This window comes from Panthera tigris, chromosome C1 (genome assembly GCF_018350195.1).
Source record: "Panthera tigris isolate Pti1 chromosome C1, P.tigris_Pti1_mat1.1, whole genome shotgun sequence".
In the NCBI taxonomy this organism is placed as follows: Eukaryota; Metazoa; Chordata; class Mammalia; order Carnivora; family Felidae; genus Panthera; species Panthera tigris.
In genome coordinates, this window is record NC_056667.1 from 11,919,302 (window position 1) to 11,939,834 (window position 20,533).

Here is a 20,533-nt window from a genome sequence, read left to right on the forward strand (position 1 = left end):
TTGTCCCCTGTCTCCACCTCAGAATCCTCAGGCCCCGGTATTCCACAAGCTGGAATTTTGAGGGGGCAGAGGCTCCAGAGGGGATCCAGCCCCCTCTCCGTCCCCATCTGGGACTTACAAACCCTGTGAGAGTCTGAACGAGGGGACGCCCCCAACCCTAGTAGAAGGGCATGGAATCTGAGGACAGAATTGAGGCAGGTGGGTGGCACATACAGACGATGATGTCCTTTCCGACCACTTGTACCTTCTGGTTTTGTCCACGGCTTTGTGGCGATTTCATTCACATCCCATACAATTCTCCCACTTATTAATTAATTAATTAATTCGTTTTAAAATTATTTATTTTATTTTTGAGAAAGAGAGAGAGGGAAAGCTGGGAAGGGGCAGAGAGAGAGAGAGAGAGGGAGAGAGAATCCCAAGCAGGCTCCACTCTCACCACAGACCCCGACACGGGGCTTGATCCCACAACTGTGAGATCATGACCTGAGCCAGTATTGAGTCACATGCTCAGCTGACCGAGCCCCCCAGGCGCCCCCCAGTTCTCGCATTTAAAGTGTGCCATTCAAGGGTGCCTGGGGGGCTCAGTCGGTTCAGCGTCCGACTCTTGACTTCCGCGCAGGTCATGATCTCCCAGTTCGTGAGTTCGAGCCCCGCATCGGGCTCTCTGCTGACAGGACAGAGCCTGCCTGGGATTCTCTCTCTCCCTCTCTGTCTCAAAATAAATAAGTGAACTTAAAAAAAAATAAAGTGCACAACTCAGTGGCTTGTAATATATTCACAGAATTGTTTGACGATCACCCCAATATTAGAACAACTTTATCACTCTAAAAAGGAACTCCACACCCCTTCACCATCACCTCAATTCTCACACCCCACCCCAGCCCTAGGCAACCACTAATCTACTGTCTGCCTTGCACATATGCCTGTTCTGGACATTTCATATAAATGGACTCATACGATACCTAGTCCCTGGTGACTGGCTTCTTTCACTTGGCAAAATGTTGTCAAGGTTCATTGCCTTTTGTGGCCAACGTAATATATTTTGTACACCCACTTATCAATTAGTGGACATTTGTGTGTTTCTACTTCTGGGATATTATGAGGAATGCTGCTGTAAACATTCGTGTACAAATTTTTGTGCAAATACGTGTTTTCATTTCTCTTGAATATACAGCTAGGAAAGTAATCGCTGGGTTATAGGCTAACTCTATGTTTAGTTTCTTGGGTAATTGCCAGATGGCTTCCAAGGGGAAGGCATCATTTTACATTCCCAACTGCAGTGTAGGAGGGTTCCAACTCTTCTGTATCCTGACGAACACTTGTTATTATCTGCCTTTTTGAGTTCTAGCCATCCTAGTGGGTGTGGGTATGAGGTGGAATCTTACTGTGGTTTTGGCTTGTGTTTCCCAGCTGGCTGATAAGGTGGAGCACCTTTCTTTCTTTCCATTTACCTATTTACTTTTTTAAAGGATTTTTTGTTGGAGACAGAGACAGAGAGAGAGAGAGAGAGAGAGAGAGAGAGAGAGAGAGGCAGAGCGTGGGCAGGAAAGGGGCAGAAAGAGAGGGAGACACAGAATATAAAGCAGGTTCCAGGCTCCGAGCTGTCAGCACAGAGCCCAATGGGGTCTTGAACTCAACAAACTGTGAGATCATGACCCGAGATGAAGTTGGACACTTAACTAAATGAGCCACCCAGGCGCCCCTAAAAGATTTTATTTTTAAGTAATCTCTGGGCTCAATGAGGGGCTCAAACTCACAGCCTGAGATCAAGAGTCGCATGCTTTTCTGACTGAGCCAGCCAGGTGCCACGTAGTGGAGCATCTTTCCATGTGCTTATTGGCTATTCGTGTATCTTCTTGGGGAAAATGTCCACTAGAGTCCATTATTCATGCCTAAATTGGATTATTTGTCTTTTTACTATTGAATGGTAAGGGTTCTTTATATATTCTAGATACAAGTCCCTTGTCAGATATATAATTTGCAAGATTATTCTCCCACGATGTGCATTGTATTTTCACTTGTCCTTTGTAGCACAAAAGTTTTAAATTTTATTTAAGTCTTATTTATCTATTTTTTCTTTTTAAAAAATTTTATGTATTTATTTTGTGAGAGAGAGAGAGAGAGAGAGAGAGAGAGCAGGGTAGAAGGGCAGAGGGAGAGAGGGAGAGAATCCCAAGCGGGCTCCATGCTCAGAGCAGGGCCCAATGAAGGGCTTGATTGCAGGACCATGGGATCGAACCACATGAGCTGAAGTCAAGAGTCAGACGCTTAACCAACTGAGCCATCTAGGCGTCCCTGTCGATTTTTTATTTTGTTGCCTGTGCTTTTAGTGTCCTTTCTAAGAATCCAGTAGGTTCTTTTTTGATTAGGACATAAATGCAAGGTCATGAAGGTTTAGGTCTATGTTTTCTCTTAAAAGTTGTGTAGTTTTAGCTCTCACACTTAGGCCTAAGACCTATTTTTAATTCCTTTTGTATATCGTGTGAGGTAGGGATCGAACGTCTGCATGTGGGTGTCTCAGCACCATTTGTTGGAAAGACTACTGTTTCCCTATTGAATTGTTTTGGCACACTTCTAGAAAGTCAACTGACTATAAATGTGAGGGGTTATTTCTGGATTCTCAGTTCTACTCCACTGATCTGTGCATCCATCTTTATTTTGGTACTATACTGTCTTGATTACTGTAGCTTTGTAGTAAGTCTTAGAACCGGGAAGTGTGAGTTCTCCAACTTTGCTCTTTTTCAAGATTGCTTTGTTACTGAGTGCCCTTTTATAAGTGGTTTCCCCATCTGAGAAATGGGGGAAATTTCTCTGAGAAATGTCTGTGATGGGAGAAAGATACAGCAGAGAAAGATGGTAAGTGACCTATGATACATATTTCAGGAGGCCACCAAGGACAGCTACCCACATTAAACACTCACCCTGGCCCGGGACCTACCAGAAAGCAGCTGGGTGAATGAGCAAGATTTTGCTTCCCTGTTCACTTCCTCATGCTTGGGATGGGCTCTATCTGAGCTTATATATACTCTGCTTGTTGGGTTGAATTGAATGTCTGGTAAATAATGTAATTAACCCGGGAGTTGACGATAGGTCCAATTACCCTCTGCAGCAGAGGTGTTGGAAGGCATTTCAGGAACGTCCAGCTATGAGGCTGGGATTTGAGAATAAGGCAAAAGGGACAGTTTGACTTCCTCCAACCCGAGGACAATGTAGTTGCCCTGGGCTTGTCACTGTTTCAGTGGCCTCCATCACACAATGGAGAGAACAATCCTCACCCTGCCCACCTCACAGAGATTGTTATGTCCATGTAACATCTTCCGGAGAGCCTTCCCTGACTTCCCAAGGCTGAGTTGGGTCTCTCTTGTCTTGGCGCCCATAGCCCCTGCGAATTCCTCCATCATAGCCCTTCCCACTGTGCACTGTAAATAACTCCTTTTCTCTCTGTCTCCTCTGGTCTGTGAGCTCCACCAAGACAGGAGCTGGGTTGGCTTCATCTCTGTGGCCCCAGCGGCCAGCACCCGCCATAGGGTAGGTGCTCAATTCCCGTCTTTGTTAGACCGAACTGAACTGAACGTGCTCTGAACATATGGAAGGGCCTGGCTTCCCCCGGCATGGGTGATGCTTCCCTTCGGGGTTCATGAGAGGAAAGCTTCCTACCCGTCGCGGCCACATGGTGAGGCCACACAGCCACCGTGGGCTGCCTTCAAGCTGCTGGGCTTCCAGAGGGGAAGTGATGGAGCTCAGTGCTGATGACAGACACTACCCTGAAGTTCAGCTCTTGAGACCTGGTCCTAGACGCTCTCCCAGCTGGAAGTCCTCTAACCCAACGAGTCTGGGGGCTTTGCTCCTTGGATACCCAATTCTCCCCTGTGTTGTTCAGTACATATCGATGCAAGGAGTCAGAGTGTGAAAGAGAAAACACAGTGGCCCATCCCCAAATTGCCACTTGGTTTTGGGATGTAGCCAACTGAACACACACACATTTACTCACCCATTCGCTGAGCACCTACTCTGTGCCAGAACTTGTGCTGCTGAATACAGGCTCCACAGGTGACAGGGACAGGATCCTTCAAGAGGCTCACAGTCTGGTGGCAGGGCAGTCATATAAACCGAATGGTGAGAATGTGAAGGGGTAAGATCGTCAGTGTGGGAGTGCACCCTCCCTGCCCCTCTTCATATCTCTCCCCTCCACCTTTGAAGGGAGTGCTGTCTTTGCCACTCCAGGACTTAAGGGAAATGAGAGACGGGATCAAAGAAGCGGGAGGAAGAAATCTCATTTTCTGGGTCATTTCTCAATTTCTTCTTTGTTGTGGAGAATCAGGGTAATGAGCAAAGTTGAAATTAGAGGGTAAATCAATTCACATAAAGAGAAAATAACTTCACACCCCCCAGGATGGCTGTGATCGAAGAAAGTGGAAAGTAAGTATTGGTAAGGATAGGGGAAAATCGGAACCCTTGTTCATTGCTGGTAGGAACATAAAATGGTGTAGCCACTATGGAAAACAGTTCAGTGGTTCCAGAGAAAGCTCAACATAAAATTACCATATGGGGGGCGCCTGGGTGGCTCGGTCGGTTAAGCGTCTGACTTCGGCTCAGGTCACGATCTCGCGGTCCGTGAGTTCGAGCCCCGCGTCAGGCTCTGTGCCGACAGCTCAGAGCCTGGAGCCTGTTTCAGATTCTGTGTCTCCCTCTCTCTGTGACCCTCCCCCGTTCATGCTCTGTCTCTCTCTGTCTCAAAAATAAACGTTAAAAAAAATTAAAAAAAAAATTACCATATGGCCCAGCAAATCCACCTCCAGATATATATATACTCAAGAGAATTGAAAACAAGGACTCAAACAAATCAGCATCATTCACAGTAGCCAAAAGGTGGAAACAACCCAAATGCCCATCAACAAATAAATGGATAAACAAACTGTGAAATATGCACACCATGGAGTATCATTCAGCCATCAACAGGAATGAAATTCTCATAGATGCTAGGACAGGAAGGAACCTTGAAAACATTATGCTGAGAAATAAACCAAGCACAAAGGCCTGATAACTGTATGATTCCACTTATATGAGGTATCTAGAATAGGCAAATTCACAGAGACAGAAAGAATAGAGGCCACCAGGGGTTGGGGGGAGCGGAGAAATGGGGTGTTATTGCTTAATGGGTACAGAGTTTCTGTTTGGGATGACGAAAAAGGTTCTGGAAATAGTGGTGATAGCTCTATGCAATACCGTGTATGTACTTAATTCCACTGAATTGCACACTTAAAGACGGTCAACATGGTAAAGTTCACGTTATGTATATTTTGCCACAATACGAAAGGTTTTTGTTGTTGTTTTTTAATTGATTGTTGGAGAGAGAGAGAGTGCGAGAGCATGGGGGAGGGACAGTGAGAAAGGGAGAGAATCCCAAGTAGACTGGGTGTCGTGGGCACAGAGTCCCACGCGGGGCTGGAACCCAGGAACCGTGAGACCATGACCTGAGCTGAAATCAAGAGTCGGACGCTCACCGAGTGAGCCACCCAGGCGTCCCTAAAAAAGCTCTTTTAAGAGGTTAGATTAATTCTATGATAAAGTACTTGTACAGAGTGAGTAAAAGGAGAGAGAGGGAGGAGAGGGGAGTTGGGGGCGGAGCAAAGCTTTGGTGGAGCAAAGCTCTCAGCATAGGACCTGGCAGGTTGTAAGCACTTACTACATAATTGTGGAAGAAATGAGAGAACGGTACAGGAGAAGGTGTTTGGAGAATTTGACTATGGTGGGACAATATGTATCCCGGTAACATTCTATGAGAAATTCGAACTAGGACTGGGGTTCTTTTTTTTTTTTTTTTTTAATGTTTACTTATTTATTTTGAGAAAGACAGAGAGAGGGAGCAAGTGGGGGAGGGGCAGAGAGAGAGAGGGAGAGAGAGAATCCTAAGCCGGCTCCATGCTGTCAGTGCAGAGCCCTACCTGGGGCTAGATCCCAGGAACCGTGAGATCACGACTTGAGCCGAAATCAAGAGTCGGAGCCTTAACCCGCCAAGCTACCCAGACACCCCTTTTTAAGGGGGGGGATTGTTTTTTAATTACTTATGTTACTAAACTTCGCTCTTTGTTGAGTCTAGGCCACACTGGGCCTCGGGCGTGTGGTGGGTTAGAATACGGGTGGAGGGGTCAGGGCATCCCAAGCATCTCTCAAGGAGAAGTAGCCTCAGGGAATCATCTGGAGTCAGGGAGAAGGAAGGACACGCAGGAAGAGCAGAGGGAAGGGAGAGGCTTCAGGGTGAACCGTGTAGGTAGATCCAGCCTGGAATCTCAGCCAGCTGGGCCCAGGTGTCAGATGGGGATGCCCCACAACCGGAGAGCAGATTGCAGCTGGGTCTGTACCCAAGTTGTCTCGGCTGCCCATTCGGCCTTGCCGGAGCGGGAAGCGCCCCCCCCCCCCCCCCCCCCCCCCCCCAGGCTCTTGGACCTCATCGCTTCGGCTCTAGAATCCTTCGGCCGCACGTCTGGAGCCAGAGCGGCCAGCAGAGGGCGCGCGGGAGACAAACGGGCGGAGGACCGCAAGCCGCCGCTCTAGCCTGACCCGGGCCATAGAGTCGCGCCGCTTCCGGCCCCGCTGCTGGGAAGGAGCCGGAAGTCCGGCGGGTTCCGGGCGTCGCGATGGAGGAGGGCGAGTACGAGTCGGTGCTCTGTGTCAAGCCGGAGGTCCACGTCTACCGCATCCCGCCGCGAGCCACCAACCGTGGTTACAGGTGACCGCTCGCCGCCGGCCCGGGCTAACCCCGACTTAACCCCTTCCCCGCCGGCCGACACGCCCACTGGGAAGCCGAGGACGGCCCCGGCGGGTGTAGGGGAGAGGCGGGAGGTAATGCCGCGGCTTCTCCCAGCTCGAGGCCAGAGCAGCAAGAGGGACCCAGACTTTGGGCCGTCTCAGTCCGACGCACGGGGCTCCCGGCGCGCGGAAGGCGTTAAAGCCGTGTCTAGCCTGTGGGCTGCCGGGTACCCTGAAAGCGGCTGGGAGTGGGGGTTTCACAAGACCTTTTCTTTCAGCGCCAACTGGCCTTGGAGGGAACCTTGAAAAGCCTGAAGGGGGAGGGGTCCTATCGCGGGCGGAAATCCCCAGGGGAAGGAAGGGAGCCGAGAACCGGCCAAAATGACCCGTCCGAGCCGGAAGCGGAGGGCCAAAGCCCGGGGACCCCTCCCCGCCCAGCCCCCTTCTCACGAACCTCAGACCCTGTCACAGCCTGTGGCGGTTGGGAGGAGCCCATCCGCGCGTCTGCGGTGATAAACAGGTGCTTGTAGCGTCAGGAAGGGAACGCAGGACAGTGGGGGTTGGAAGGAGACTTCCTTTCAAGGCATCCTTTTTTTGTACCGTTTTGTACCGTTGTTACCATGTTGGGTGCGTTGCCTGTGAAAAGAAGCAGAAGAAAAGATGTACCTGTTACAGACCGCCTGATCTGTGGCTATTTTGTGCCCCTGGGTTGGGGGTGGGGTCGCTCTTGAAGGCCGTGTTTGTCTAAGTTGTTTGGAGATACAGGATTGGCCTGCACCGCGAGAACGGTGGCGCGTCCGCCTCTCTGGCCTCTCGCTACTCTCCAGTTGTGTTAATGCGGACTCCTAGCTGATTTTCTAGAGAACAGATTCTTTTCTTGAACACCTGTTACATCCGTGATGTAACTTAAAAAGAGTATGAAAGCAACAATAGGAACGATGACAAAAACGTTCACTTTCTGTCATCGGACTGGAGGTGGGACACCAAACCGGGGATGGTCATCGACTGCGATCCCCGTAAGTAGGATGGGCTTTGTCCCTCCTGGTCCCCCAGAGAGTGAGTCTCCCAAGTGTCGGGGCTGGCTGGTGTGGCGTAGAGGAAACTGGCAGTCCCTGCATTTCATCCTCAGAGCTCTGCTGGGCTTGAATCTAAGGCCTGTGTTGCCCCATTAAGAGGAACCGAAACTGAGTCCGCTGACTTGTGAATTGAGAGTCTGCATTTGTGTGGCCAGAAAACAACCTGTGTGCACGTTATGGTGTCGCTCAAAGGCCTGACTTCTTCTGCTCAGGGACTTCCAAGAAAAGCCTCTTGGAAACACCCAAGGTTCTTGGTATTTGGGGGGTTTTACCAAACTGCTTCTTAGAAATAAAATGTGCAGTTACTGCCTTAAAAGTCCCCCAAGAAGGTCCATGGTGTCCTGTGGTTCTTTCTGCCTAGGACACCTTTGAGATTGTATTTCTTCAACACCCATCCCCTTTTCTCACACGGATGGTCGCTCTCCTTTTCTCTTTCTCCTAATGATCGCTCCCTCTTTGCCTTTCTTTGAAGATCGTGTCAGTGGTCCCAAATGGTCACTCTGGCCCGTGCAGCCTGGCAGCGTCTTAAACGGCAGACCCAGTAGCTACTTCCTTTACAGAAAGAAAACTGGAGGGACGCCTGGGTGGCTCAGTCGGTTAAGCGCCTGCCTTCAGCTCAGGTCATGATCTCACAGTTCAGTTCGAGTCCCGCATCCAGATCTCTGCTGTCTGCGCGGAACCCACTTCAGACCCCCTGTCCCCTTCTCTCTCTGCCCCTCCCCTGCTGGCTTTCTCTCTCTCTCTATCTCCTTCTTCCCCCCCACCAAAATAAATCAACACTTAAAAAAAAAAAGAAAGAAAATTGCAAAGTCCTACTTCAGAGAAGTTCTCTGTAGTCTAGAATTGGGGTGGGCAAAGTGCGACTCACTGTGTTTCCGAATGTCTCACAAGCTGAGAATGGTTTTTACATTTTTAAATAGTTGGAGAACATTTAAAGAAAAAAATATTTCTTAATTGAAAATTATATGAGGGGCGCCTGGGTGGCTCAGTCGGTTAAGCGTCCGACTTCAGCTCAGGTCCTGATCTCGCGGTTTGTGAGTTCGATCCCTGCGTCGGGCTCTGTGCTGACAGCTCGGAGCCTGGAGCCTGCGTCGGATTCTGTGTCTCCCTCGCTCTCTGCCCCTCCCCTGCACATGCTCTGTTTCTCTCTCTCTCAAAAATAAACATTAAAAAAATTAAAAAAAAAAATTATACGAGATTCAAATCTTTAGTGTCCATAAAGCTGCACTGAAATACAGTCGCAGTAGAAAACACTCAGTTAAAATACTTAAAGCACCAACATGCTCACGTAGCATCTGTGACTGCTTTCACGCTACCACGGCGGCGTGAGTAGTTGTGACAAAGATCGTATGGCCCTTTTCAACCTCTGGTCTAGAGCAAGCAGCCTGGGTGCCCTTTCCATTTCTGTCCCCAGCACTGGAGTGAGGGAGCAGGAGCCTCTAGCAGAGGCTCAATGGTTTTTGTCCCCTTAGGGCCGCGGAGTGGCAGCTGGACCAGCCATCATGGAGTGGCCGGCTGCGGATCACTGCAAAAGGGCAGGTGGCCTACATCAAGCTGGAGGACAGGACCTCAGGTAAAGGCAAGGGAGGCCCTCCTGGGGCTGAGATGCCGCACCTCCTACTCTGTCCAGGGAGAGGCAGCCCGGCCCAGGCCGGTCCACTCACGGGTCACGGGAACCGATCCTGGAAATCAAAGGCCCGACTACCTTTAAACTGTCTCCATTTCCCTCCCCACCCCGGCCCCGGCCTTTAATTGCAGAAACCACTGTCTCCAGGTGTAAAAGGGAGTACCTGTCAAGCACCTGTTTTTCCTTAAGAAAATACTAATTTGGGAGCCCAAGGAGAGGAGAACTGCAGGTCGGTCCCAAGGAGGAAGCCCCAGGGTGTGCCTTGAAGACGGGCTGGGGGAAGACACACAGCCCTTGGCGGCTGAGCTCTCTGCTGCTTACTCAGGAATTCTGTGTATCGACTGAATGGTAGCTCCCCAGACTGACCACGCCTGTTAACCGAAAGAGCTGGAAAGTGGCCTGCTCAGCTCTTTTCTGGTGAAAGGACGAGCCAAGCTGGGCTGTGTCGGGGTCAGCTGGCAGATGTTACCTTAGGGGAAATCTGGAAGTCCTGTGCCCCTAGTGTCTCTGGGTGAGCTGTGGGGGGGCATTGTGGCCTGAAATAGTCCCAGCCCCCAGGGCAGGGATCGGGCACAGTGCCTGCTCGGTCGGGTGCCAGAACATTCGGTCATTTATTTTTCTGACATATAGAGATTGTTCTTTGTGGGGCAGGACAAAGTGTAAAGAGTCATAGGCAAAATGGGCTGCCTCTTTCAGAACTGTGTCACTTGTGTCTGAGCTCTGAGACCTTGCGCGAGCCATGTGGCCTCTAGTGCCTCGGCCTCCTTTTTGAAATGGGGGTCACCTTAGCTTCTGTTTTCACAAGGCTGTTGGAAATGTGAAGTGAGCACCTACTTAGCCAATTGCTTTGTGAACTGCAAGGTGATCCAAAGCGTCGATTTGTTCTGGAGCGTGGAGTTGACGGGTACTGGCGGCAGAGGAGGTTGAGAAGACAGCTGCCATGACTAGGCCAGAGAACTCTGGCTGTGCAGCGTGCTGGGGTGTCCCGGGTGACCTCCCAAGGGATGGCAACACCTGTTTCCTGGGAGCCTTGGGAGCTGACTTCAGGGTGACCGCTGAGTGTAACAGCGACTGCGTAGAGCTGAGCCTCACCTGTAGGAGCCACCCCAGCATGCTCTTGGCTTGGGGTCGCGCCCACTGGGTCCTGGTTGTCTCTCATTCTGCAGTCATTTTGGGCCAGGGTTTCTCAGCCTCCGTGCTAGTGACATTTGGGCCACGTGAGTGTTGTGGGCTGTTAAGTCAAATTTAAGGTATTTAGCAACATCCGTGGCCTCTGTCTACTAGATGCCAGTGGCACCGCCCCCCCCCCCCCCAAGTTGTGAACACCACAAATGACTGCACACATTGCCACGTCTCCCCTGGGGGAAAGGTGAGCAAAATCACCCCTGGTTGAGAATCGCTGCTCTCGGCTGAAGGCACCCAGCTGAGTTCCAGAGGCCAGGGACCCAACTAGGGGGTCAGAGAAATTATCAAGAAGCTGCAGACTTCAGGGACACTGATTTCCGTTCACTTCAGCCTTGATGGCAGTCACCTCTGAACCAGCAGTCAGTTGTAAATCCTGGGTCGAGTACTGAACCTGTGAACGGAGGTCGGCACCTGTGGAGATGACGCAGGTCCAGAATGTCCCCAAAGGTGTGTGCTGTGCTGGGGCCTGGAGAGCCAGAGGGACAGGGGATGCATTTCACCAGGGCTCCTTTTAAGACCAGTGGCCCCTTTGTCCTGGCTGCTTCAGATCCTTCCGTGAGTGCCCAAACCCTCTTTCCCCTGGGTCCACCAGCCCGTCTGCAGTCCTGCCTCAGAAAGCTTGTGCTCTACCTGGGGGCTTGCCTGCTCCCGGGCCCTTGAGTGCAGACAAGTAACGTTACAGGTGAGGCGGGTAGGCTCTAGCCTGCTCCCGCGAGAATGGGCTTTAGGTTTTAAGAGAAGCCAGAAACCTGGATTATTTTACATGTAGTTTGATTTTGAAAAGTTTGGCAGTTAAGTTAAAAATGTTAAAACTGGGCCGTGTCTGACCTCTAAGCCCCCTCTGACTTAAACCTTTCCTTGCTTATGTCTCTTGTGTCTTCTGGTCCTGTTAGAATAGACGATTTGAACTCGAGGGTAAGGTTTGCCTACCTGCCTTTTAGGGAAAAGGGCCCAGTGGTGGGATAGAAATGTCAGGCTGGAAGGGGGCTCGAGGCTCACCCTCCCTTGTGTTTCCAGGGGAGCTCTTTGCTCAGGCCCCGGTGGATCAGTTTCCTGGCACGGCCGTGGAGAGCGTGACGGATTCCAGCAGGTACTTCGTTATCCGCATCGAAGACGGAAACGGTGCGTGCGGGGCTTGGTAGTTCCTCCCACTGAGAAAGGTTTCCTCTGCCTCTGCATTAACTGGGATTAATCCTGTGTTGTCCCCTAGGGCGCCGGGCGTTTATTGGAATTGGCTTCGGGGACCGCGGCGACGCCTTTGACTTCAATGTCGCGTTGCAGGACCATTTCAAGTGAGCGGTTGCAGGACACACGTGCTCACGCCTCCTCCCTTCTTTCCTGGACACAATGGTCCCCCAGCTTAGGATACCCTGGTGGTTGTGTGGGATTCGTCTCCTGGCGGCGCCTCGGGGGAACTCGCTGCTCCTGTGGGGCAGGCTGCCTTCTCTGCTTTCGAGTCGTCTCCTTTTCCCAGGGTCAGCCGGCCCAGCCTCTGGGATGCCATTCCTCTTCCCATACCAGGCACCAGAGGTGCCAGAGTCCGTGCAAGGCTCACGTGGCCTTGCTGAGCCAGTCCCCCCAGGTACGATAAGTGGCGCGATCCTCGGCCACCTACCAGATGTCCTGGGAGTCCTTTCTAAAGCTAGAAGACGGGACAGGAAGGACTGTGCCCCTGCCACCTGCAGCCCCCCACCTCTGGCTGCTGGCACGTTGGAAAGAGTGCCGCCACTCACGTGGGCACCCCCGGCACTTCCCTGACGTGTCCCTGGGTGGCTGCTGGATGGGTATCAGATGGCGGGTGGGGGACCTTGGTGTTGCTCTCTACCGCCTGGGCATCTGTCTTGTCTCACCACCTACCTTAAGAGTCGTTGGGCGCGGCGTGTGGATACATAGTCTTAGTTCTCACGCCAAGTGCTGGGGAGGAAAGGGCCAGGTTCTCAGATTTCCTAAAGACAGGTGTCAGGACCGCCTTGTACATAAATGAGCTCACCGAATTGTCATAGCAGTCATTAAGACACACAGGATCGTCATCCCATTTTGCTGATGAGGTAACGGATGTGCGCGGCTGCTTATGTGACAAGAGTCAGGGTTTGAATTCAGGTCCAACTAGCAAGCCCACGTGTGCTCTTTCTGCAGGGCACCTGGTCTCATTGTCATGCTTTTCTTCCTGTTCTCTCCCCAGGTGGGTGAAACAGCAGTGTGAATTTGCAAAACAAGCCCAGAACCCCGACCTGGGCCCCAAGTTGGACCTAGGCTTCAAAGAGGGCCAGACCATCAAGCTCAACATCGCGGTGAGTCCCACCCTCACTTGGCTTTGTTGGCAGGCGCCCAAGCCCGGCCCAGAGCCCACCCCTCTTTTCCCATAATTCAGTTCCATCCGTTGAGCCCATACTTGTTGAGCAGCTGCCTTGTGCCAGGTACTGGGCCGTGGGTGAGCGAGAGGGCTCAGCTGTCGTGGAGCTCAGAGTTCAACGGAGATGGACGAGACGAACGGTGATCACAACCTGGCAGGGGAGGGGATGTGCTCAGTGCCATGAGCTCCTAGAGGAGGGGCACGCAGCCTAGAGCTTGGGGAAGCCAGGAAGGCTTTTTGGAAGAAGCCAGAGCCTTCTGCTCTGGGCAGAAGGGCGCTGAGGTGGATGCCGGGAGTCATGGGCAGCTCCTGCCAGTGGCGGTGTCCTGACACCCCGTGTCTTCGTCCTAAGCTGCCCGGCATCTGGGGGTGTCCCCTTGTTAGCTCCTGTTGAGAGTGGGAAAAGGTAGTGCTGGGCTGGGTGACCAAGGCTTGGTCCTCACCTGGCTACAGGGAGGGGGGTTGGAGTGATTTGGGGGAACCAAGGACCAGATGGAAATGTTTTTTGAAGAAACTTTGTAACCCTAAAATAATGCTCTTCCTTTTTACTTACACTGTCTCTTTCTCCTCTTTTCTGCTTCATGATGGTGATGATTTGGGACCCTTGAAGTTGGCCAGCTGGCCCTTAAGAGAAAATACCGGTCATGTCCAGTGGACTGGTTGGGATGTGATTCCTCTCTTGCTGGGAGGGGACTAGCATTTAATGAGCATCAGCTGTGTGCCAGGTAGTGTTCTTAGGCACTTACATGACTCAAACATTCTCCCATTTTACAGACGAGGAAGTTGAGGCTTAGCGAGATTAAGGAACTTGCCTCATAGAGCTGGAAATAACTGGCACAGCTGGACTCTCAGCGAGGGCTGTGAGGCTCCTGACTTCAGGGCTATGGTTTTCGCATTGGATTAAGCTGCTGCTCCCCTTAGAAGGTGGGCACTGTGTCTTCATCCCTGTAACTAGCACTGGTTTCTGGCTCACGTTGGGACTCAGGTTTGGGGGATTTTTTAGGGTCTTACTGAAGTATGATATGCGCACAGAAAAGCACACACGTTATAAATGTAGAAGGTGGTGAATTTTTGAAAACCAAACGTGCCCACCCAAACGAGCCCCAGATCAAGAAGCAGAGATTATCGGCACTCCGGAAGCCCCTCCCCTGCCCCCGTCCACAGGCTAGAGGAACTAGTGTCCTGACGTCGGACGCCCTAGATTTCGTTTGTGCCTTTTATGAATGAATCCTCTGCCTTGTGCTCTTGTGTGTGTAACCCCTTGGTCCAGTGTAGCATTTGTGGGAGCCTCCGTTCGGTGCACGTAACTTGTCTGTTGTCACTGTGGTGGCGTATCTCGTGATGGGAATGTGCCCCGGTGTTACCGTTCAACCGGAGTGCCTGCCGCTTTGGAGCTTTCACAAATGGTGCGGCTGTGAACGTCCGAGTGCACGTGAGAACGCATTCCTGGGAGGTCTGTCTCCGGGAGGGGAGTTGCTGGGTCATCCGTTGGCGTGCTCAGCTTTATAGATTCTTTGAAGCTGTCTTTGCAAGGAGTTTTCCCAGTTTATGCTTCCACCAGCAGTGTGGGAATGTTCCGGTCGTTCCCTATCCTTGTTGGTACTTGACAGCCTACATTTTGGCCGTTCTGGTGGGCGTGTGCTGGCACAGCACTAGCTTTGATTGGTGGTGTTGATTTGTATTTCTCTGATGATTAATGAAGCCAGTGCCGAGTCTTAAAATGAAATGTACTTGGGAATAGCTCCAGAATTGTGCCGCATGGAGTACTGTTCGTAACAGTGAGAGTGCTGGACAGCTCTTGACCGTCTTGTGGTTATACAGACATTTGGGGCTTGGGGGCCGCCGTGGCCCTCCCTGTGGGGTTTTCCAATGGGAGTGGGACCCCAGCAGAGCTGACTGGCTTGCATTCCTCTCCTCTCTTTAGAACATGAAGAAGAAGGAAGGAGCAGCTGGGACTCCCCGAGCCCGGCCCGCCAGCACAGGGGGCTTGAGCCTGCTTCCCCCGCCTCCAGGGGGGAAAACCTCCACCCTGATCCCCCCTCCTGGGGAGCAGCTGTCTGCGGGGGGGTCCCTCGGCCAGACAGCAGTTGCTCCCAGTTCAGGTCAGTGCTCCGGAGTGCTTGTTGCTGAACCTGCCCTGTGGGTTCCTCTCCCCTGTCCCTGTGGCTGGGGCCCCGTGGCATGTTCCCTCCTGCACTCACACTGGTCCATCATCCGGTACCTATATGTGACAAACTAGAAGGTGATCCTGCCCAGACTGGGTAAGGGCTTCCTCTGTTCTCTGATGCCCACCACTAACCCCCTCGGTGCCTCTGTCTACCCCTGATGGGGCAGGGACTGAAACTTGTTCATGGCTGTGAAATCACCCACACGTGCGTTCTTGGCTCTCAGAGGCTGCTCAGTGTTTGTCGAGTGGGTGGGTGATGGAGACATGGTCTGCTCATGTCGACTACTCATATCTAGTAGGAGAGAGTAGTCATGGACGCAAAGACCAAATGTATGGGTCCACATACTACCAGCCAGCATGGTGTGGGGAGGCTTCACCCAAAAGGTGGAATTGAACTGGGCCTTTAAGGAAAGAGATTGGGGCAGGGGATGATGCTTGGCGTCACAGAGAGAGAAAGAATGTGAATGGGGCTCAGGTTTTTTTTTTTTTTTTTTTTCCAATTAATTAATTTTGAGAGAGAGTACATGTGAGAGAATAGGGAAGGGGCAGGGAGGGGGGAGAGAGAATCCTAAGCAGGCTCCACATGTCAACACAGAGCCCAACACAGGGCTCCATCCCACGAACCGTGAGATCATGACCTGAGCTGAAATCAAGAGTCAGACACTCAAGGGACTGAACCACCCAGGTGCGCCAAGGCTCAGAGTTTTAAACATCTGGTGTATTTAAGGTTATGGATGTAGCATAAGTCTGCCAAGGTGAGTGGTGGGAAATAAAATTGGGGATTTAGTTTGGAGCACGCTCCTTGTAAGGCCCTCGGGGTGCTGGGAAACAGGTAACTCCCCCAGCACGCTATGCTGGGGCTTGTTCTAAGGTGTAAGGAACGGCTTTTGGAGACCCTGGGATTCCAGAGGTTCGTGCCTATTACCAGCCGCTGATAATGCCGGGGAGCTAGCCCATTTCCTTGGCCTCCCCACCCTACCTGCCCAGCCTCGCTGGATGCTCCTGGCCTTCCCCAGGCTGGGTGATTGTCACCAGCCCACTTTCTCCACGCAGATCTCACCAGGTTCTGGCGGGGGGCAGGATCTAGGCAGGAATCCTGCTTTTGTTCTCTCTTAGGGGTGTGGACGTTGGCTTCCCCGTCTGGAGGTCGGGCTTCCAACCTCAGCCCTGTGGGGGATTCCCAGCCCAGGAGTGGGCAGGAGTAGCAGTCAGTGACCCCTGCCCCGACACCTGGAACTATCCTTTTAGCACCGTATAGGACCGCCTACCTTGGCATCACCAGGGACAGGGGCAGGAACGTCTCTGTTCTTAGTGTTGTGTGCTCGCTGAGGTCTGAGAGCCAGTCTTAGGCCTTTCCTCAGTTGCTGGTGCGTTTTTAACAGCTGATGCAGAATATGTATATGTGCCAGGCGGTGTGTCAGGTCCTGGGGATACTCCAAGTACAGCTGCTGCTCTCAAGGGCTGTGCTCTAATGTGCCAGACTGGCAATTAGCATGTCTCCAGATGAAATGGTGTCAGCACCCCACCCCCACCCCGGGTGGCTTAGTTGGTAAGTGTCTTGAGCTCAGCTCAGGTCCTGATCCCAGGGTCAGGGTCAAGCCCTGACTTGGGCTCCATGCTGGGTGTGGTGGAGCCTACTTAACAAAACAGAACACAGACCAGTTCTGTGAAGTCAGCACTGTTGTTGTCTCCGTTTGAGAGATAAGGGAACTGAGACGTGAGGAATGTGCGTGAAGTCACGCGGTTGGTCCCGGCCTATCTTCCCCCAGGGACTGTGATGGGGTTTGAAAGATAGTGCGCTTTAAAGCACTGCTTAAGCACTTGGCGAGCTGTAAAACTAAACACTTGAAGGCCCTGGTTTTATCTGATCTCCCAGCCCAGAGCAGATGAGACATAGCAGATTGGTGGGAAGGCAGAGGGTAGCAGGCTCAGGGCCTTCGGAAGGGGCGTTTAGCCCTGGGAGAGGTGCCGGACACGCACAGAAACAGCCCCTGCGGCGCCATTGTGCCCCCTCCCTGGATGAAAAGGTCCACACGGATAGCAGCTTCTGTGGCTTCTTCTAGAAGGCTCTCCCCAAACCCTAACCTGTTTGGGTCCCAGCACTTGCCACTTGTCCGGAGCATAACTTTTTCGTTCGGTTGATCCAGACACTGGACTGAGGGCTTTACAGGAAGACGGTCTTGCATCTGTGGTGGGCATTGTCCACTCAAGAAGCCAGGGCAGGAGATGGTAAATTTTAACCAGATGGCCAACGTCAGCCGTTGGAAACAAGGTCAGCTTCAGGTAGGGATGATCGGTGAGGTGTGATTCCTCCTCACCGGCACCCTCCCCTCCACCTCGTTCGTGGCTTTCCACTCTTCTCCAGGAGCCCTCAAGGCCTCATGAGCTGATGGCGGAAATGTGGCAGCTCGCTGGGTCCGGTTGCCCCAGAGCGGGTCTCCGTGTGTCTTTCTCAGGCACCTGGAGTCATGAGGCTGATTTCTCAGGGTCGCTGAGACCACCCAAAAGAGCGATCCCTGATGTGTGTCTCCTTTTCTTTTCTCCCTGCCCATCGGATGTGGGGACGTCAGTAGGAGGTGCCACCATGTCCTGGCCACAACCCAAGCCTGCCACCGCCGCCACCGCCGACATCTGGGGAGACTTTACCAAATCCACAGGGTGAGGAGGGTCACATTTTTGTGGTGGGACTGGGGCCGGGGCTGCTTCTCGAGAAACCTGGGATGGGCCCAGGTGCTTTTGTTGTGGTGTTCAGAGCAGCAGCTCTCGCTCGGAGATTCTCAGGGCGGCCGGAGGGCAGAGCCCCAAGTGCCTCCTTTGGGTGGCACACTTCTCTCCGTGAAGGCTTTTCGCTGCTCTCTCCTGCTGGGCGACCTGGGGCTACCCTTTGCAACTCTCTCCGGTCCCGTCCTCACTAGGAGCTCCCCATTCCTCCTCCATTCCCGTCCTCATGGGACCTCCGAGGCAAGGTCTCTTGCCTTCTTCGCCTCGATAAAATTTCAAGCCTCGCCTTGGAGTCGAGGTGGAGAGATGCTCCAAACTTAAATGTATTCTGCGGACATTATACGGGCTGCAGGACAGGACTCGGCACGTGCTTTCTGTGGTATCGACTCTGCAGACCTTATGGTCTCAGTTTTGCTTTTGTAGCTCAAGAGCAGCCATAGACGACGTGTCCGTGAATGTGTGTGGCTGTGCAGCAGTGACCTTTTATTTACAGAAACAGGCAGAGGACTAGATTTGGTCCCTGGGCTGTAGTTTGCTGACCCCTGCTCTAGAACATTCGGGGACCAGCTTCCTGGAGCTCTTTCTGCCCAGAGAGAAGCCACATTTTATCGACTTTATATTTTCAAACATCTGAACTCTCCCACCCCTCCCTTTTTTCCCTTTTACAGGTCGACTTCCAGCCAGACTCAACCAGGCACAGGCTGGGTCCAGTTCTGATCTGAGCGCACCCCTCTTCTTCCTCGTACAACTTCTGGAAAGGAGCCGCCTCACCTGGGCTAAAGGAAGGAGGACGGAGCTCTCCGCGGCCAGCCTCTGTCTGGAGCATGACCCTCTCCTCCTCGTCTTGACGTTCTTAACAGACTGGCATGTTCGCAGTGAATTGGCACATGTCACACTTCCCTGGGATTCAGGTGTGCCACCAGAACGAGGAGGAGAAAAACTCCGGCATCCCCGTCTCTGTTCTCTTGACACGAGAGACTCCGAGACTGCTGCTTCCATCACAGTGACCCGTATTAAACACAAGCCCCCAAAGCAAAAGAAGGGGTTGAGTGTGCTGCCTGGACTCAGATCGGCCCTTCTCAGTGGTTACAAGTGTCACGTGACCAGCGTCCAGAAGGAGGGCTTTGTGCACTCCCATCGGCTGGAGCCACTTGATTCCGGGTGCCTTCAGAGGGGGGACTCCCTCCTGATGACTGGCAGGTTTATAGGCTGCAGCTTGAACAGGTAATCAGGAGGGGAATCAGGAGTATTAACCAGCTTTTAAAACCTTTTTTAAGATTTGCTTTGCTAACGTGCTGATCTGCACTAACGCGCCCTTGCAAAAGGGACCGCTCCTGCAAAAGGCCCCGGCAGGGGCCTCTGAAAGCATTCCACGGCGTCGGCCGCAGGAACCGCGCTGAGCCTCAGAAAATGGTGTTCGTCCTGGCCAAGTGGCCTGGTTGCCGGGTCCTCCGGGCCCGGTAGGCAGTGCGGGGCTGAGGCAGGCTTCGCTGGAAGCCAGGCGGAAGAGTGTTTGAGCAGGAACGTTGGAGCTGTTCTCACGGAGGTGGGGGTTCGGCCTTCCTGTCCGCCGCCAGGTGGTTTCTGAAGTGCCTGGTCTGCAGACAACCTCTTAACTTTCTTTTCTCCTTCAGAGACTGTACATGACAGATAGAAGGGAGTTCTGCGTGAACTCGAAGTCTAGGGTTGCCTGTAGTACCGGTCTGTAAGAAATGATTTTATCTGAGCACACCTCTAAATTTGCTTTTATCGACATACTTTACCTCTTAATCGAAAGATCTGTTTTTTGGAGGGAGAGTCAAGACGATGAGATGAAAAAGGTGTTGGCCTTTTTGTGGGACCAGATTCCCTAAGATAAAGAAATAAATATTTTTGCGTCTGTCAACGTATGTCAAAGATGAACAGGTTTTCGGCAGCACGGCCACCACACCATCTGGGATGCCACAGCTAGACTCACAGCCACCTCTCACCACTGGTCACGTGTCCAGATCAAAGTCTGATGTCAAGGTGTCAGATTAGCCACAATGAGAGCATTCGATCCTCTTGCCCTAAGGAAACCAGTAACTCCTCTCCTGTGCGCCTAGAAAGGCACAGTCTTTTTGCCATTCTGGGATGCTTGGGCTCCTTGCCTTGTAAGGTGGGAGGGGGGCCCCTGCCTCCCACCGAGACCTCACCGTGGAAGCATCTCCCGAGATGGTAAGGGTGTACGGGCACGCAGAGGCCAAAAAGAAAAGGCCACGGCACTTCCCGTGCCTGAGGGTTTGGTAGGAAAGCTGCAGATTTTGTTGTTGGTGGTGGAAAGAAACAGCTGCTCTGGCTAATAAACCAGGTAAGGGGGGCGGGGGGGGGACATAGAAAATTAGAATTGAGGGTCCTGTGCCCTTTGAGTAAGAGTAAGGAATTCGCGTCAAAGGAATCTCAGAACTTTGGGTCTCTCTTACGTCCCATCTGTTTTCTTCCGAAGCATCTGGTGGCTGGAAGGGAGGAAGCTTACACTTGAAAGAACCCTTGAGTTGGAAGTACCTCCCCTTGGAGGTGGGCGCTTGGGTTCTGGAGGTGGACCTTGGCTTTGGAGCTAGTCTCTCTCCTGGTTAGGTGTGTGACCGCGGGCTCCTTCCTTACCCCAGGTGTCACTCAGAGGAGACATAGAAGCA

The 20,533-nt window shown here is 52.4% G+C and overlaps 1 protein-coding gene across 3 annotated transcripts; it reads left to right on the forward strand.

The window, feature by feature from the left end:
• Window positions 1-71: 71 nt before the first annotated feature.
• Window positions 72-19,764, forward strand: NECAP2 (NECAP endocytosis associated 2). 3 transcript variants are annotated; one of them, XM_042996156.1, is made up of 9 exons: window positions 72-198; window positions 6,467-6,730; window positions 9,299-9,399; window positions 11,656-11,760; window positions 11,849-11,930; window positions 12,821-12,929; window positions 14,916-15,093; window positions 17,729-17,816; window positions 18,548-19,764. In XM_042996156.1, the coding sequence occupies exons 2-9, from the start codon at window positions 6,639-6,641 to the stop codon at window positions 18,594-18,596; spliced, it is 804 nt and encodes a 267-aa protein (XP_042852090.1). In that variant the 5' UTR covers window positions 72-198; window positions 6,467-6,638; the 3' UTR covers window positions 18,597-19,764. The 3 variants fall into 3 exon arrangements, with proteins under 3 accessions (XP_042852090.1, XP_042852092.1, XP_042852091.1); XM_042996158.1 differs by having other exon boundaries at window positions 17,732-17,816; XM_042996157.1 differs by lacking the exon at window positions 72-198 and having other exon boundaries at window positions 6,462-6,730.
• Window positions 19,765-20,533: the final 769 nt, after the last annotated feature.

What these genes read in the sequence shown, in the direction of transcription:
- NECAP2 (XM_042996156.1), top strand. Translation starts at nt 6,639, where the DNA reads ATGGAGGAGGGCGAGTACGAGTCGGTGCTCTGTGTCAAGCCGGAGGTC. An exon ending in CCATCAAGCTCAACATCGCG is followed by an intron (nt 12,930 to 14,915) that starts GTGAGTCCCACC and finishes TCCTCTCTTTAG; the next exon opens with AACATGAAGAAGAAGGAAGG. An exon ending in AGCAGTTGCTCCCAGTTCAG is followed by an intron (nt 15,094 to 17,728) that starts GTCAGTGCTCCG and finishes TGGGGACGTCAG; the next exon opens with TAGGAGGTGCCACCATGTCC.